Raw genomic sequence first — 17,667 nt, 5'->3', positions numbered from 1 at the left:
ATATTATTATTAGGTGGGCCATAACTATCAACTCAGTTAACGTATTTTTCAAAATCAGTTACTAATTAAAAGCTTAGCCAAACAGGCGCGTGTAATTGATTAGGATCATAATTGAATTATAATTCTTAGAATTATGGTAAGTTTTTGAGTCCGATAAATAGGACCACAAATGACTATACCCGCTCCGTTCGCTTTCAGAGTAATCACCCGTTCATTATATATATATTTGGATTTCTCTCTAGATTTTCGAAACAGAACACAGCTACTAGTCAGCAGAAATTTTTATTTTTCATCGAGCGATTTGTCTGATCACAGGTAATTTAAATTTTAAACTTTTTTTTAATGTAAATTTTGATTTTATATTTTTTGGATTGGTTTCTTTATACTAATTTTCTGAGAATTCGATTGTCGCGAATTGTGAAATAGCATGTATATTTGATTGTTTTTCTTGTTTGTTCTTTCTCATGCGATTAAGGTTTTTGATATAATGTTTGATTTTTATTTGCTTTTCCTGCCCCATCTGTTAATCCATGTAAATAAACATGCACAAAATACCAGGCTGTAAAACCTTAGTTCTTGTTTCTTTACTGTTAGATACTATACACTTGGGTATAGTGCCTATGATCGTAAGACTTAAAGGCATGCTTGGGAGTTTTCTGTACCGGTTGTGGGTTGTTCGCGTGAAACCCGCAAGTGTAATATCTAAGGTCTAATATCTAATTCTATAGCATTTATTAAATTCGAAATAAAATAAAATCAAAAGAGTAATTTGTATGTATTCAATACTAATACTAAACTAATAAAGCAAATAAAATATTTAACTAATATGTGAATGTTTGTATTAGAATCGTGAATCCCTCAATTTCCATTTAATTCAACTCTTAATTTATAATTTAGTAAATTCATGCATTCAAGACAATCGACAATCCACTTTTATTTAAATATATTAAACATATGTTTAACATGACTCGATCATATTCCTAGTTTGAATTCATATAAAAATCATGCATTGATTTACAGGATTTATCACACATGTCATAGATATTATTCCTAATTGTTCTACCACGTTCTAGACGTATTATGAATATTCCTACATTATAACAAGTAACTTACTATCTAATTGATGATCAAACAATTAAATAGTTCATGGGAGTGCAAAATCAATCAAGAAAAATAATGAAATACTAAATTAATTTTCTTGAACTAAAGTAAACAAACAATAGGGTTCATCATTCATTCAATACAATGAAAAACTTAGCTAACCATCCTAATTATTAAATTATATAAGAAATAATGAAAAGACATAATTCGGATCAAAGAAATATGGAAGAAAATAGAGAAAATTCATCTTCTTAAATGAAAATTTGATTTTGGATGGATAATCTTCAAGAATTTTGTACAATTATATTGATGTTGATGATCAAGCCTCGTTCTTCGCCTCCAAAATATGTAGAATATATGAATTTTTAGGTCTAAATGAGGCTTTTTAAGTTCTGGGCGTGTTCTCCTATTTATATGATGTCAAGGAGATTCCTTTCCAAAACAGAATAAGGAAATCTAAATTTTTTGCGCTTAATATTGAGGAGAGCGCCTCTTAGGTAGGCGAGGCGCGCCCCTTATCTAAGTTTGAGCAGTCGAATAGCTTTCAGTATTTTTATCATAACTTTTGCTCTTGATATCCGATTGATGTGATTTAAATTACGTTGGAAAGATTACTTAGAGGGCTACGATTCTTTTAGATATGTCATTTTTCTAATTTGAACGTTTGCTATGCCAAAATTGGATTTCAATATGAGACTGAAAATTTGAAACATAACTTTTTTGGTTGAAAGTCGATGTATGATAATATTTTGATTATAATTCATCCCTTTTACTTCTTTCCTCATCTAATTGACCCAAAACACTCTCAAATCTTCATCGTCAGATCTGAAACAACTTTTGAGTATTTGTACTTTAGTCCCCAAATTTTGATGTGCTTCATTTTAATCATTTTTTGTTCTTTCTTCCAAATTTCATTTGAAACATGAATTTTTCATAATAGAAGCAATAAATAACAAATTTGATATTAATTCGTTCAAACAATAACAAAATATCATCATATAAGATCTCAAATAAGTATAGAGACTACACTTATCATGGGTTTAAAATAATCCAACTTATATATGGAGTTCATTATCGAGTGGTGTTGAAATTTTTTAAAAGAGTAAAATTACACATATGCCCCTTTATAATATTTTGTATATTTTTTACTCATATGTGATATTTTACTTATAAGTAATTATTTTACATATTAGTTAATTTTTAACTTAAAAATACAATATTTATTTAATAATAAAGTTTTAAATTATAAGTAAATTTTTATTTGTAAGAAATTTTATAGCCGTAAAGTTAATTTTGTACTTTTAAATATTTTTTTACACATGTGATTTTTTTACTTATAAACTTTTTTTGTAAAAAAGTGATTTTTTATCTTATAAATAATTTTTTACTCATAAGTAAATTTTTTAATTATTAAGTTTTTTTTAATTATAAAGTAATTTTTTTAGTCATTGTATTTTTATTTACAAAAGTTAGTTTTGAGCAAAATATGTGGATTGAAAATAATTATTTTATAGAGGTTACAATTGTGAGAAAATTTAAGAAACGGCAAAAATCCACCAATTTGATGAGCTGTGAGATAAGACCAAAATTATACCATACTGGTTTTGGATGGTTTTTGCTGCACAAAAAACTCACAAGCACCTGTTTTTTCAACCTCTCGTAAACGCATTTACGCTAGTCTAATCTCTTCTTTCTTGTGATAGTTTGGGTTGTAAACAAAGTGATATTCACCGAGCAATTCGAAGAAACAGATGGCATCTTCGGACGATGAAGGTGAAGTAGCTCCGGGGTATGTATCAGAGTATGAATTCGTCGATGACAAGGACGAGCCTATTTCGTTCGCCGAGTTACCGGTTCACTGGAATAAAGACCAGATTCCTGATGGGGAGCAGAAACCGATCTTCCTCCGTGGGACAACCGATAAAGGGCTTCAGAGAATCTTTAAGCAAGTTGAAGCCTGGAAATTTGATCTTTCAGAGGAGGAACCAGAGATTTTTGTGTTATCCAAAGAGAATAACTGGATCAAGCTTCTAAAACCAAGGAACGCTTTTATGGATACAATTAGGACAATCTTGATTACAGTGCAATACCTACACTTTCTGAAATGGAATCCAGAAACATCTAGAGAAAATATGTGGGACCATGTGTCAGTCCTGCTGAGGTTTGGATATAAATGTTTTTGCATTGTCTCTATGCCTTTGTTGTTGCCTTGACTTTTTGACATTTTTTTGTGCCTTTTTAGCTCGTTCAAGCCCTGTCCTTCTGAGAATGACCTGGTTAATCATATTTCTTTAATCAATGAAGCTATTACAGGGTGTGAAACACTGGCAAAATCTAAGGTCCATACTTTTTCCTTTCTTCAATGAATCTATCAGACTAGATAACACGAAGATTATGCACTGAGCTATTGCAATGTTATCAAATCCCTGTGATGTAACAATTTTTGTTTTCTTTATTTGACAGGACATTGTAACTGATGATGAGGAAGATTTCTGTGACTCTGTTTGTGCAATTTGTGACAACGGTGGATCACTTTTCTGGTATGTTTGTCTTATACTTACACGCCATCTCTGTATATATTTGTTACTTATTTTATATTCCAGAGTTTACCAGTACATTATAAACTGCTTCATTAGCATTGCTGTCCATTGTATGATTATGTTTGCTTGGATGTATGCATGTACCTATTTTCTGTCGTTAGTTTGACTATAGTGTGACGTTATCTCCACATCTTTATTTAATACAAACTATCGTAAATGTTCATGATAGCTAAATAGGAAACTGCACACACTAGACGTATTTTAGTGCACTTGAAGTTATTATCTTCTAAACAGACTTATTAGTATTTTACAAAACTTATATGAGGATTCTCTAGTAAAACTCAGGTGATGGTATCAACTGTATTTATCTTCTAGTCTTTATTATTGTTTTTTTTTTTTTCAAGGCCTTTTTACATTGTATGCCATCTTTTGATCAAGTTCTTTCCAATTTCTGCAATTTATTAACACGACGTTCTTCTCTTCTCGGTTCATAATCTATCGCACATTGTGATCTATTCTTATTCAGTTGTGAAGGGAAGTGCATGAGGTCATTTCATCCAACCGTCAAGGATGGTGTTGACTCTTACTGCAAGTCTCTCGGTTATACTGACGCAGAAATGGAAGTATGCTGCTACTTGTGTTGACTCCTAGCTTTTGCATTCTGTCTCTATTTTGTTTGAGTTTTTATTTAACTCTTTCCGTATTGCATATCTTCAATTGCAGAAATTGGAGACCATTGATTTTTATTGTAAAAATTGTGAGTATGAGCAACACCAGTGCTTCGTTTGTGGGGAATTGGGGTCTTCTGATGAATCTTCTGGTGCTGAGGTATGAATTCATTTGAGATATACTATCACTTTGTTAATTTTTGTGAAGGACCTGTATACCAACTTCTAATAATTACTTTTGAAATTTGATTTCACATATTTGCTCGTTTTCCATGGAGACGTATTTTTATGGAATAGATTCATGAAGATTTCAAGTTCACTCATCTCATTCCTCACCCCTTGGTGGTGTCATCTTTGTGCAATTCCATTTTGAAACTTGTGATTTCCCTCATTATATGAATCATACAACTTAGATATATTTATGCTTTAAAGTTATTGTTTAGATCTGAGCTAGACTTAACTGTTGTCATCTGCCAACATGGATTGCATTTTCCTCTGCATGAAAAATTACTCAAATGTTTCTTTCCCATTCCTGTTCAGGTCTTCCGTTGTGTTAATCACGATTGTGGGCAATTTTATCATCCTCGTTGTGTAGTGGAACTTCTCCATTCGGGGAATAAAACTGAAGCAGAAAAACATGAGAAAAATATTGCAGCTGGGGAACCATTTGCATGCCCCCTCCACAAATGCTATGTTTGTGAGGAGCTAGAAGTTAAATCAGAACCTGACTTGCAGTTTGCCATATGTCGGCGTTGTCCTAAAGCATACCACAGGAAATGTTTGCCTGCGTAAGTGTTATTTCATTTTGCATATATCTTGAGACTATTATTGATTCTTGTTTGTCTAAATTGACACTCCAGTGCAGACTGTCAAAGTTTTTGTTGCATTGAACAGGGAGATTCTGTATGAAAAGGATGAAGATAAAGGCATTCCACAAAGGGCCTGGGATGGTTTATTTCCCAATCGTATATTGATTTACTGCTTGTAAGATCTTGAAAATGTCCAGTTTGATTATATCTTCTGTATGAGTCATTTTATTAACCTAATAGCATCATTCTTATCAGAGACCACGATATCGTCCAAAGGATTAAAACCCCTGTTAGAAACCATATAAAATTCCCTGGTTTTCAGGATAATGAGAAAATGCAACCATTAGGATCATCTGGCAAGAAGAAAGTGGTATTGGAGGAAAGAGGTGGTTCTCCAGATAATATTGCTGCAAAGAAAAGTCGTACAAAACCATCAGAAGGGGTTGAAGTCTCGTCTTCTGGCTTGAAGCAGGGTGATCTTTCTAAAAAGAGAGTGAGGAAATTTTCTGGACTGGAGTCTTCCAAAAAGCATAAAGTAATGGATGTTCGTGAGACTGATATGGACAAGGGTTCTCTAAAGAAATCAAATGAACCTGCCACTTCTGAACCCAAGATATCTTTAGGCGAGAAACACAATTCTCGACCTGTCAAATCTAACAGGGTGGAGAGAACTGATGGAAAACTAAAGCAAACTAAGATGGTTAAGCTTAATACTGATACAAAGAAGAGGTGAAGAATTATTCTGCCCCTTGGTTATCATTTATACTCCTCTCTCCCTTCCTCCTCCTTCCCTCCTTGGTTTGCGGGGGTACATAATTACTATGTGATGGCTTCACAATTTTAAGCAAATAAAGTGCTCAGTATCGTTAGTTTTTCTTTTATTTGATTATTTTCCTTCGCAATGCAGAATATCGGCCATGATAGAAGATGCCTCCTCCTCGTTGACACTTGAAAAGATTTCAAAAAAGCATAAAGCACCATTCACGCATACTCAATCTTCAAAGAATGTTTCCATGGGGAAGGTGGAGGGTTCTATTGAGGTACATGTTTGGGAATTTTTGGCCTGGATTATCTATTTTTTGGAAACTTAATTATACTTGTATACAGGCTGTTCATTCTACCGTACCAAAATTGGAAGGAATCAGTGGTGTTAAAGATGCTAAAGCTGTTTGTGATACTGATCTTCTCGACCAGGTGATTAAATGGAAGGTAATTGTCCAAGCTTGACCCTTAATTATTGTTGTGCTTTGATTTCTTCTCAGTGTTTTTATAATCTGTGATTTATGCTCTAATCATGTAACTTCTATATGTTTTGCTTGGGCCATCTGAGTTTTTTCTTCATTGAGCGGTGGTTGATCCAGTGAAACAAAGTGATCCCACTTCATAAGTTATCTGGAAGATAGCTCTTTGATGATGATATAGTTTCTGAAGATACCATCTTATATGAGACTGAAATTATTGCTGAAAATCTGTTATTAAGTGCTGCAGAGACGAACTGTCAAAATACTTCACTTTTTCGTGAAATTTTTACTCTGTTTGCTAGTGTTCATATGAACATCTCTTCAGTCATTGTCAAGCTGTTCACTCTTGTGAGATCTTTCTGAATAGAAGTGGTTCTGTTGTTTAGTCAATGGGTTATAGTAAGTAGTATCATGTACAATTGAATGTATTTCCTGTTTTTAAGTCCTGAATTGAATTTTTGTACTGTTCAACCTATGTTGGTGTCAATAATTTGTGAATGTCCTTTTTTACAAAGTGATTTCATGGTCTTGGGGCATGAGTTTAACTAGTATAGCTACTTCGTTTCTGCAGAAGAAGCTGAAAGTGAATCTTGTTCCTTTTCTACATGGCATGCGCTACCCATCCTTCGGTCGCCATTTTACCAAAAAGGACAAGCTGAAAAAGGTCAGCTGATCTTTATGGTCAAATTTTGATAAGAAAATAAGTTTATATTGATGGTTAAAGGGCTCATGGTCTTGACAAGAAATTGTTTATTTCTTTGTTTGATATTCAGTACACGATGTTAATATCATTTCTTGGTGCAGATCGTTGATATGCTCCATTGGTATGTTCAAGGTGGTGACACGGTAAAAGTCTATTCTTCTTTTTTGTACCACAATACTTGTAAAAATGTTATGTCAACATTTCATTGGCATAACATGAATTGAATTTGACTTCTGGAGCCGGATTGCATATTTGACAGTTAAAGAAATTTCTGAAAGTCAGTTAGGGCTGGATTCTAATCATATACTTGTTTCCCAGATTGTTGATTTCTGTTGCGGTTCAAATGATTTCAGCTGCCTTTTGAAAAAGAAGCTCGATGAGACGGGAAAGAGTTGCTCGTACAAAAACTATGACATTGTACAAGCAAAGGTGAACTCTATTATCCTAATTTGTAATATGTATTTTGTTTTGCAAGGCGAAAATATATTAGCTAAATGTACATTGATTCTCAAAATGGTATTATGGTCTTTTTAGAATGATTTTAGTTATGAGAAGAGGGACTGGATGGGTGTCCAAGCAAAGGAGTTGCCTGAAGGATCGCAATTGGTGAGAAGCACTTCTCTATATACGCTCACGATTTTTGTACTTCCATCTTATCACATGTAAGTATGTAACTGATTTAAGTTTTTTGTGTAGATCATGGGACTCACCCCACCATTTGGAGTCAGCTCAGACTTAACTAACGAATTTATTAACAAAGCACTTGAGTTTAAACCGAAACTTCTAGTACTTATTGTTCCTCAGGAGACACAACGGTATTTCTTTGAGTAACTTATTCTTCGTTTGTATCCTTCCATGAGCCTCCCCTTTTTCTCTGATTCTCCATTTGCTTTTACCTTCACCAGGTTAGACGATAAGGAATTTCCATATGATCTCGTTTGGGGGAATGATCAGATGCTGGCAGGCAAGGTAAGCTGGTGGATTTTTTAATTTCCTAGTTGTCAACTCTTGAAGTATACTGACAGTGATGCTAGTTTTATCTGTTGCTCATAAATAATTCTCTGTTTATTTCAGTCATTTTATTTGCCTGGGCCAGTCGATGTAAATGACGAACAAACAAAGGATTGGAACGTGAACCCACCACCACTTTATATCTGGAGTCGCCCAGATTGGACGGACAAACACAAGGCTATAGCTCAACAACACGGGCACTTATCCAGGACTGGAGAGAAGTTACAGCCAGAGGAAGAGCACCATAATCTTGGCAAATCTTCCACAGTGATGGATGACGATAGTCACGTGGATAACAAAAAAGAAGCCGGAGTGGATGCAAGTTGTAAGAAACGATTGCGCCATGACTGCAGTGGAACAGAAGGCGATAAGAATGATGACTGGGGGAAAAATCATTCTACAACAAATTCGAAAGGCACTAAGAAAAGGAGGTTGAAAAGAGGACCAAATGTAAAACTTACTGAGGATAAATCCATCAGTAGCAGATCGTCGGATATGCCGTGTATCAGCGAGGTGGACAAAAGCTATGCACGGGATGTAGATATCAGCTCACGAGTTCATCTTCATGGAACAGCGGCTTCAGCTGTATCCAATGCCGGACCTGGATTTCCATCTTCGAGTGGACAAGAAGTTCCCCGACTAGATGAGTTAAACCATACCAGGGTGAACAGTGTGGCGTCTGGAACCCATTTGGCCGATACAAAGAGCATCGACCCTCCAGTTCCAAGACCGGTATTTCTAGCCAATACATTCTACTTTGCTCCTGGTCCTTATTGCCCATCTCCAAACAACACTGCGGGTTGGCTTGATGAATAGATATGCCCATTTCCAGTAGGACCAACGGTGGTTTATAGTTCAGAAGCGATGACTCGTGTTCTTATTCTGTTTTCTGTGTACAGTTTAACTCAACTGGAGAAAATGTACTCCACTCCAGTGCTATGTAAAGTTAGTTGCCTGACTCACAGCATCTTCATACATGTAATTATATGTTTTTTTCTTTTAAGGTTCTTTGCATATTTTCTTAGTTAACGGATTAATATATGAATTTTGCATTTCAATTAATGGTTTATACTTTATCTGGTACAAATATCAACTACATTTTTTTTTAATCAATAAGATTGTGAAAGGGTGGTTGATTCACTATGATGATTGATCGATCGATCTATTTTTTCATTTACTTTTTCTTTTTTTAACAGAAAACCGGTATAATTTGAATGAGATTGAAACTCACATAAAATGGAATGATCACAACAATGTAAAATCCCCTTTTTGGTTTAGCCAAAAAAGTTTATTAAAATTTAAGTCAAAGTTGAAAAATATTTTTAACTATACATTTTATAGAATTCATAATTTTTAAACCAAACATTTCATGGATGTTTATCAAAATCTGCTAAAAATATGGTTTAAACCGATCTCTTTATTTGGATCTTGAGTGAATGTCTAATTAAATTGTCTCACCGTGAGGATGGACTCTCTAATTAGGTAGACTTGGGCTTTTTAAGACCATTTGATTGCATGTCTTATTAAAGTGGAAATTACACCAAATCTTATTTTTAAGTTTTATTTTTAAAAATGAAATTTTAAAATTTTTTTTGTACAAAAATCAGGTGATAATAATTTTTTAATTTTAAATAGTAATATTTTGTAATTAAATTAATCTATCCAATTACACACCTTTATCAACCCACCCATCACATTTCACTTCCCAAATCCTAATCATTTATTTCTCACTTCTCTTCCCATATCCTCTCCCTTCTCTCTCTTTATCACACGACCACAACCCTCCGGCGACGACGCTAACCAAAACCATCAAACGACAACATCGCCATTACTAAATTACTCTATTGCAGCAACATTGCCACCACATAGGAGGACCGTCGACGACGTCTTCGATGCGCTCATGACGCCTCGATCTTTCCCTTTTGCTCAGATTTTTACGAGCCACTGCTTAGAGCGACGTCTTTGTGGTATGGTGTCGTCTGTGCGCAACTGCAACCGAAGTATTGGTGGTATTTGTTTGTGACAGCTCAAGCCATCACTGCTGCAACTGGAGTCATTGGTGGTGTTTCTTTGTGATGACAATCTGAGTCCACTAGACCCGACGTAGTTGGTGGTTTTTATGTGTGGTGGTTGTTGAAAATATGTTGTTCAAAATTAATAAAAATGTGTGTGGAATGAAAGCGAAACGAAATGGAATAAAAAAACCTGAAACGATGGCTCATTGTGTGTGCCATGCGACCGCATGGCAGGCTGGCCATGCAACCTAGGGCCGTGACGTTGTTGTACCATGCGGTCGCATGGTACTTAGAAAATGGCCGTTGGACGCCGTTAAGATTTAAATTTTGAGGGTTTTTTTCACTACTATTCAATATGATTGGCAACATTTCATGGGATATTGATCCAGGTATATAAATAGGTGATGGAGGGATCGATACAAACATTAAAAATCATATTACAAACATATGAGAAACATTATTTTCATTCCACAAAAAGGATCAAACATCTTTTGTTCCATATTCAATTCTTCCATCTTGTGTTCTTCAAGTTCGGGTAGAAAATCATTTGTGTTTTTGTGATTTTCTATAACAAGGCTTGATCAATCTTTCAAACCGTTTGCCGCGAGACGCTTTAAGAACAAAAATTGTTACCGAGAGGGGGCAAATATCGTTTGAATACAACGATATAATATCGTGTTTGAGCCTTTCATTTTCGATTTGTTCTTCACGTTTATTTCATCTTTTTGATATCACTTCTATGTTGTTTCTTCTCCAACCCCGGTGGTGATAATTTCTCAACAATCTCAAACGATATTTTGTGTGATGGAGAACGAAATCACTTTGGTGACAATCAAGTTGATGGATCAAGATCCTTGTTCGTGTGGACTATTTGATGGGACGAATGAATCAGATTTGGTAAGTTGAAATTATGGTCGATTTGCATGAACACTAAAGGTATGTTCGTGAATATAATTATGCACATGTCTATTTTTCAACAATTTGATTAACCCTATGCAGTTGTCGGTGCACTTTATATTTTGTTCTAGTCCATAATTCAAGATTAAAATTCTGTTTAGAATCATTAACTGAACATCTAATACTGCATGTTCTCTTACCGTAATTGGGATTGAGTTTCGATCTTAATTGTATATTAAATGAAAAAAAGAAGGCTTAAAGAATTGGAAACCCACCTTTGTGTATGTAATGGAAAGTCATGCGTATTTGAAGTCAAAAATTCATATTTTGATCCATATGTACAAATCTATGTGAATTACTTTCCGTTCGAATTACGGTGTGATGGCACCTTTGATATTACGACTGCAGTAAATAATGACTTTAGCTAGCCATGAATATATGATAAAAGGTGGATTATTATGTGGCAGCAATTGTTAATCAAATTGAATGGAAGTTGGTTTATTTTTGAACAAGTGCATATGGCAGTTTTATTAAATAATGACTTTTCATTTTAAATGCAAATGGATCTATTTGACATGGTGACTATTCGCAGGTGCTTACAATATATTATTTCAGAATTTTGCATTTATAGGCAAATTCTATTCCATAATAGAAGTTCTCCACAAGTAATTTTCACTCTAATTGCATTGGAGTATGTACGGAATTCCACTAGAGAATTGTATCCTTTCAATTCAAAATCCATTAAATGGTACCTATTTTTAATCAATGGAAAATAAAGTGAATATGTACCTTGTTATTCGGTGTGATATAATGCTATCTTGTAAAAGTGATAAATCGCAATTTTGTAAATCAAGATGCTTAGTCTTATTAGTTATTGAATTTGACTATAATCGTGGAACCAATTGAATTTGGTTTAAGCTTGGAAAAGTAAAGTCAGTCTATGAGATGACCTTGATCAAATTGTGTGATCAAAAAATTAAAGATAGTAAGTTCAAAGCACATAGTGACCTAACGACTACTATTTGATAATATCTAAACTTTCACTGATATTTTCTACGTGACAAGTGAATGAAAGAGTTAATAAACTCTCGGTCCAAGTATAATCCCAAATGTGGGGGTTAACATATTGATGACCCAAAGTGTGGGGGTTAACATTAAATGCTTGTGAACTTACATTAGAAGTTCAAAAATTTGTGGATGCAACATTTCTAGATTGCATATGTATTTCTAATTAAAGAATTGTGGGGGTAACTTATTTTAAAAGGTTACTAATACCTCTTAATCATAGAAAAATATCTATGAAGGGGAAAATGTAGAAAATCCTTTACAAGGATAAATACACCAAGCCTAAGTGGATGAAATGGCTAATCATGGTGCTTGCAAAACCAATAAGAATATTTAAAGATAATTGAAATAAATCAATAATGAGAATCGAATACTCATATATGATATCCACTAGCACAATAATTGACTAATATAATGGTTGATAGAAATCTTCTAACTGTGTTTGAACATCAATAAAACTTTAAGTAAAGTTAGTGAGAAGCATGGAGTTTCATAAAAGATTTCTTAGTGGTGACAAGTTGTATCTATTAAATGAATCGATCATTGGCTAGCTACATTTAATAAAGATACTAAGTCACACATAATGGAAAGTCAAGACTCATGAGTCTTAGACGTGACTTAATAAGGAAATTATCAAAGATGGAATAATTTTCATAAAGACGTAGCGGATACTTTAAACCACTAAATAGAGTTTTAGTAACATTTACTTCGAGTAGAATAGGGTTGAAACTCCTAAACTATAAAGGTCCACCAATGATAGCAACCTTACCTGTCATTACTCAAAAGGTAGTCTACGGGTTCAAAGGGTAACAACAAGTCATTCGATATGTGGATGATTTAAGCATTATAAAAATTCACAATAATTCTATCCTAATTAAAATAATGCTGGTTGTTACTAAAGTGAGGGTTGAGCATTAAAGCTCTTAATGAAGTGCAGTGTTAAAATACAAGTACCTCTAAAAGTAACAAATGTATTGGAAGAACTTCATCTAAACAAATTTCGAGGTTGTGCCGCCTTAATAAAGAGTTGGAGTTTCTCTCTTAAAATTTTGTTGAAAAGGATGGGCGCAAGGCCATATTGTCACTAAGCGAGTTATGATGAACTTGAGAACACGTAATACTCGTGTCTGTATTCTTACCAATATTGTCACATGGAACAATTGGTTCAAAGCTTCGAGCTACCTTTGATTCCAACTTTACTTTATTTGAATTACACTATGGTTAGATTCAAATCGAAAGATATCTAATCCTTACGCATGAGTATTGTATACTTTGAATATGAGAGTTTATTAAAATTTTAAACAAGTGGGGGATTGTTGAAAATATGTTGTTCAAAATCAATAAACATGTGTGTGGAATGAAAGCGAAACGAAATGGAATGAAAAAACCTAAAACAATGGCTCATTGTGTGTGCTATGCGACCGCATGGCCTAAGGCAGGAAAACTGGGACCGTGATGTTGTTGAACCAACACCATGCGATCGCATGGTACTTAGAAAATGCCTGTTGGAGGCCGTTAAGATTTAAATTTTGGCAGTTTTTTCGCAACTCTTCAATATGTTTGGCACCATTTCGTGGGATATTGGTCCAGATCTATAAATAGGTGATGGAGGGATCAATACAATCATTGAAAATCATATTACAAACATATGAGAAACATTATTTTCATTCCACAAAAAGGATCAAACATCCTTTCTTCCATATTCAATTCTTCCCTCTTGTATTCTTCAAGTTCGGGTAGAAAATCAATTGTACTTTTGTGATTTTCTACAACAAGGCTTGATCAATCATTCAAACCGTTTGCCGCGAGACCCTTTAAGCACCAAAATTGTTACCGAGAGGGGGCAAATATCATTTGAGGACAACGATATAATGTTGTGTTTAAGTCTTTCATTTTTAGTTTGTTTTTCAAGTTTATTTTATCTTTTTGATATCACTTTTATGTTGTTTCTTTTCCAACCCCGATGGCGATAATTTCTCAATAGTGGTGTGTTGCGGTTGGTAGTGTTTGCTAACGGTGGTAGTGTGTTGTAGGTATAGTGTGCAGTTGTGCTGGTGATGCAAGTTTGTGGTTTGTGTTGGTTATTGGCGTAAAGGGTTGCTGTAATGGTTTTGAGATGATTTTTGGATGGTATTTTTATTTTTTGGGGTTTTTCTTCTGATCTGCATTGTCGGAGGAGTGTTGGTGGTGGTGGTAATGTGGCGATTCTAGCGGTATAGTGGTGGTGGTGCAAGTCGTGGTAATGTGACGGTGCTGGCAATAGGACGAGACAGAGTGGGATGGGAAGAAGAGTATCTGTGATAAGTTATTTAGTTAATTTGAGACTAATAAATAATACGTCACTCACATTTTATTAAATTGTGATTGAGAAATAATCCGTGACCAATTAATTTGATAATTTGTAATCATAAAATAAGTTCTGATTTATAAACTTTGTGATTCCTGATCGATATATAAATTGTGACCTATAAATTTTTAGATTTGTGATTGAGAAATAATTTGTAATCTATAAAATTTTTGTTTTATAATAGAGAAAGAATTTATAATAAATTAATTTGCTAATTTGTGATCAAATTGCACAGAATTGCATCCTTAATATATTTAATAAATAAAATATATTTTTAATTAATTGTTTTATAAATAAAATTTAATAATATCTTATTTTTGAAATTTTAAACATTATTTTTTATAGTTTTGAAATGAACCATAGTTAAACTCTTACACATGAAAATTTCCCGTTATTAAATTGCCTGACCATGAGGATGTACCTCTCTAGTTGAGTAGACTTGGAGCTTTTTAATAAGGGCACTGCTTTATGTACCAGAGAGTTGACACGCTTGGCTACACTTCCCTCATAGCAAGACGTCCATGCATTTTTTTATTTGGTGTGCCCCCCCCCCACCACATGTTATGAGGGACATGTAATCGAGCGTGTCAATGTTCAGAAACAAATAGCAAAATTCTTTTAATAATGTCAACGCCCATGTACAATCGAGCGTGTCAACGTTCCTCGTCACCTAGAGGAGTGGCGAGCACTAGTGACAATACAACAGAGTATTTAAAATTTATTTCATGATATTTGATTGGCTCTCATTAAAATTATAAATTATTTTCTCTCAATTCTTATCAATTACACAGTCTATAATAAAATAATATTACAAGCAATTTCAAAAAATTTTCTTTTTTTAACCAAGCGTTCTTAAAAAAAAAAAATACTACAACCATTAAAATTTCAAATAATGGGAGCTAAACGAATGGTTGGTCCATGCATTGACAATATTATTTATTTAGTCTCTTTACATGAGCATACAGCCTTTATTTGAGAGAGCTTCTTGAGATTAGAAGTTGATAGGTTCAGTAAAATATGTGATTAAAAAGTGAACAAAATTATGAACTCAATAAAATTTGTGGTTAAAATGAAGTTCTACCAACTTATAATCGAATAAAACTTTGTCAAACGGGCCAATAATCAAGTTCGGCTGCGGCTAAATATTCCAGGGCACATCTCCAAGCGTTAAAAGGGAAGGGTGGAGAAATCCAACTTTACTTGAGCCTGCTGCGTCAAGGGTTCGAATCCTGAAATATGGATTTGGCTCTTGGGTAAGTGCAAGTGTATAAGCGGCCTTCCACCCTATACCTTTGGAGGCATAACTTGCGATTTACCTCCATCATGATATTCCTAGGTAGGAGTGGTGGACGACCCTTAAGGTTAGGATTTAACTTTTTTTAAGTTCGGCTGCGGCTAAATATTCCACACAGACAATTCAAAACCCTAAAGGCTACTTCCTAGCAAAGTCAAATGATGTTAAGAAAAAGAAAAATTAACTGAATACTTCCAAAATTACAAGCAATAAAATAGATGATTTGTGTTTATAGTCTTTACACCATTAGTAGATTATTCTCTTGCACTGTAGAATGCCATTTAAAAATGGAAAAAGGCTAAGTGTACAGCACCACTTCTACCAAAGTGCTGTAAAAACGGTTGGGGGGCGAGGGGGAGGGACCAGAAAAAAGCTGTGAAGAAATCACAAAAATGGAGGATGAAATCAAGAATTTAGCTTATGTCTGGTTTACAGTGATGACATCTCTCTGTTACTGCTATTTCATATCTGCAAAGTTCCCAAAAGGGTTATTCAGATTTATGTCTCTTATCCCCATTTTCTCTCTCTACGCAAGTCTCCCTCTCTCTCTAAAGTCTGCCTTCTTCACAGCAGTCACAGCATTCTTAATCACATGGCTTACCAGTTTCAAGCTCCTCCTCTTTGCTTTCAATCAGGGACCACTTACATTTAACCCCACAAAGCCCCCTCTCCATGTTTTCATAGCGATTGCTGCTCTACCAATCAAGATCAAGCAAAACAAGAATTCCCCAGTTGCTAAAAGTCCCAAGAAAGTACCTCTGAATTTGGCTACTGAAACTGTTGCTTTTTCTATATTAATAGCGGTAATTCGTGAATATAAAGATTATATTCCCCCCAAGATTTTGTTGATTGTATACTGTTGTTTGGCGTTTCTGTTGATTGATCTGATAGTTGCTTTATCTAGTTTTTTGGTTCGAGTTCTTGCTGGGTTAGAGCTAGAACCACCGTCCGATGAGCCTTATCTGTCCACATCTCTCCAAGAATTTTGGGGCAGGAGGTGGAACCTCATAGTAACAAACACTCTGCGCCACACAGTATACAAACCCGTGAGGTCAGCTTCGGCGACTGTATTGGGCAATAATTTGGCCCCGCTGGTGGCGGTGGTGGCGACTTTTATTGTGTCTGGTCTGATGCACGAGCTCTTGTTCTACTATGTCACACGGGTGAGTCCCTCGTGGGAAATGACATTGTTTTTTGTACTGCATGGAGTTTGTGTGGTGGTGGAGTTTCGGTTGAAGGCGGCTTTCGGTGGAAAATGGCGGCTGCCGTGGTTCGTCAGTGGAACGTTGACGGTGGGTTTTGTGGTGGCCACGAGTTTTTGGCTGTTTTTTCCTCCATTGACAAGGAATGGTGCAGATGTTATGGTTATTGAAGAGTTCATATTTTTTGGGGAACTTGTCAAGAAGAAGATGCTGATATTCTTGGCCAGAATTTGAGCTGGCTTTCAAATGATTACGTTGTAATTACGACCGGTACTTAATTTCTAAATTAATTTTGTATTTGTGCCACAACAATTTATGCATTTTTATTTTTTTTGGGTATATTTAACTCAAACTAAGTGCTCGTTTGGTTTCATTATAATCTTCTTATAATTTAAAGTCAAATATTAATTTTAAGTATACATTCATGTTTATTATTCTAGCATTTATGATCCAATGACAGGTAACATGAGTTACTTATTAGCATTCATACATCTTATCTAAATGACGTTTTATTATTAGTTTATATATCCGTCGTTTCATTGTTTTCTATTCTATTTGCCCCTCGTCATACGACGTCAAAATTTGTAATTGCGACGCGTCGACAAATGAAGAAATAAATAGTTGTTTCCGATAACGATGGAGCTTAGATTATAAGATATTTCTACTCAATTTCTACTTAGAGCTCAAGTGTGTCCAACAATTTTGATCGAATTTTTTTGTGTAATTATAGAGGCCATTACTTTGCTGATGAAGCAAATTAGGAAGGTGGTATGC

The 17,667-nt window shown here is 34.6% G+C and overlaps 2 protein-coding genes across 2 annotated transcripts; both read left to right on the top strand.

Moving 5' to 3' along the window:
* The first annotated feature begins 140 nt into the window (after positions 1 to 140).
* Positions 141 to 9,131, top strand: LOC111384418 (protein ENHANCED DOWNY MILDEW 2-like). Its single transcript, XM_023008685.1, has 18 exons — positions 141 to 315; positions 2,805 to 3,262; positions 3,344 to 3,440; positions 3,565 to 3,641; positions 4,168 to 4,264; positions 4,365 to 4,469; positions 4,850 to 5,097; positions 5,204 to 5,293; positions 5,374 to 5,847; positions 6,026 to 6,158; positions 6,226 to 6,327; positions 6,931 to 7,023; positions 7,164 to 7,205; positions 7,381 to 7,491; positions 7,597 to 7,668; positions 7,759 to 7,877; positions 7,968 to 8,031; positions 8,137 to 9,131. The coding sequence occupies exons 2-18, from the start codon at positions 2,853 to 2,855 to the stop codon at positions 8,887 to 8,889; spliced, it is 3,087 nt and encodes a 1,028-aa protein (XP_022864453.1). The 5' UTR covers positions 141 to 315; positions 2,805 to 2,852; the 3' UTR covers positions 8,890 to 9,131.
* Positions 9,132 to 15,943: 6,812 nt separating this feature from the next.
* LOC111384426 (probable long-chain-alcohol O-fatty-acyltransferase 5) lies at positions 15,944 to 17,266 on the top strand. The gene has a single exon (XM_023008699.1). It carries the CDS (start codon positions 16,084 to 16,086, stop codon positions 17,125 to 17,127), a length of 1,044 nt encoding a protein of 347 aa, XP_022864467.1. The 5' UTR covers positions 15,944 to 16,083; the 3' UTR covers positions 17,128 to 17,266.
* The last annotated feature ends 401 nt before the right edge of the window (positions 17,267 to 17,667 follow it).

The sequence above is a fragment of the Olea europaea genome, unplaced genomic scaffold (assembly GCF_002742605.1).
Source record: "Olea europaea var. sylvestris unplaced genomic scaffold, O_europaea_v1 scaffold2910, whole genome shotgun sequence".
In the NCBI taxonomy this organism is placed as follows: Eukaryota; Viridiplantae; Streptophyta; class Magnoliopsida; order Lamiales; family Oleaceae; genus Olea; species Olea europaea.
This window is presented reverse-complemented; position numbering and strand designations above follow the sequence as displayed.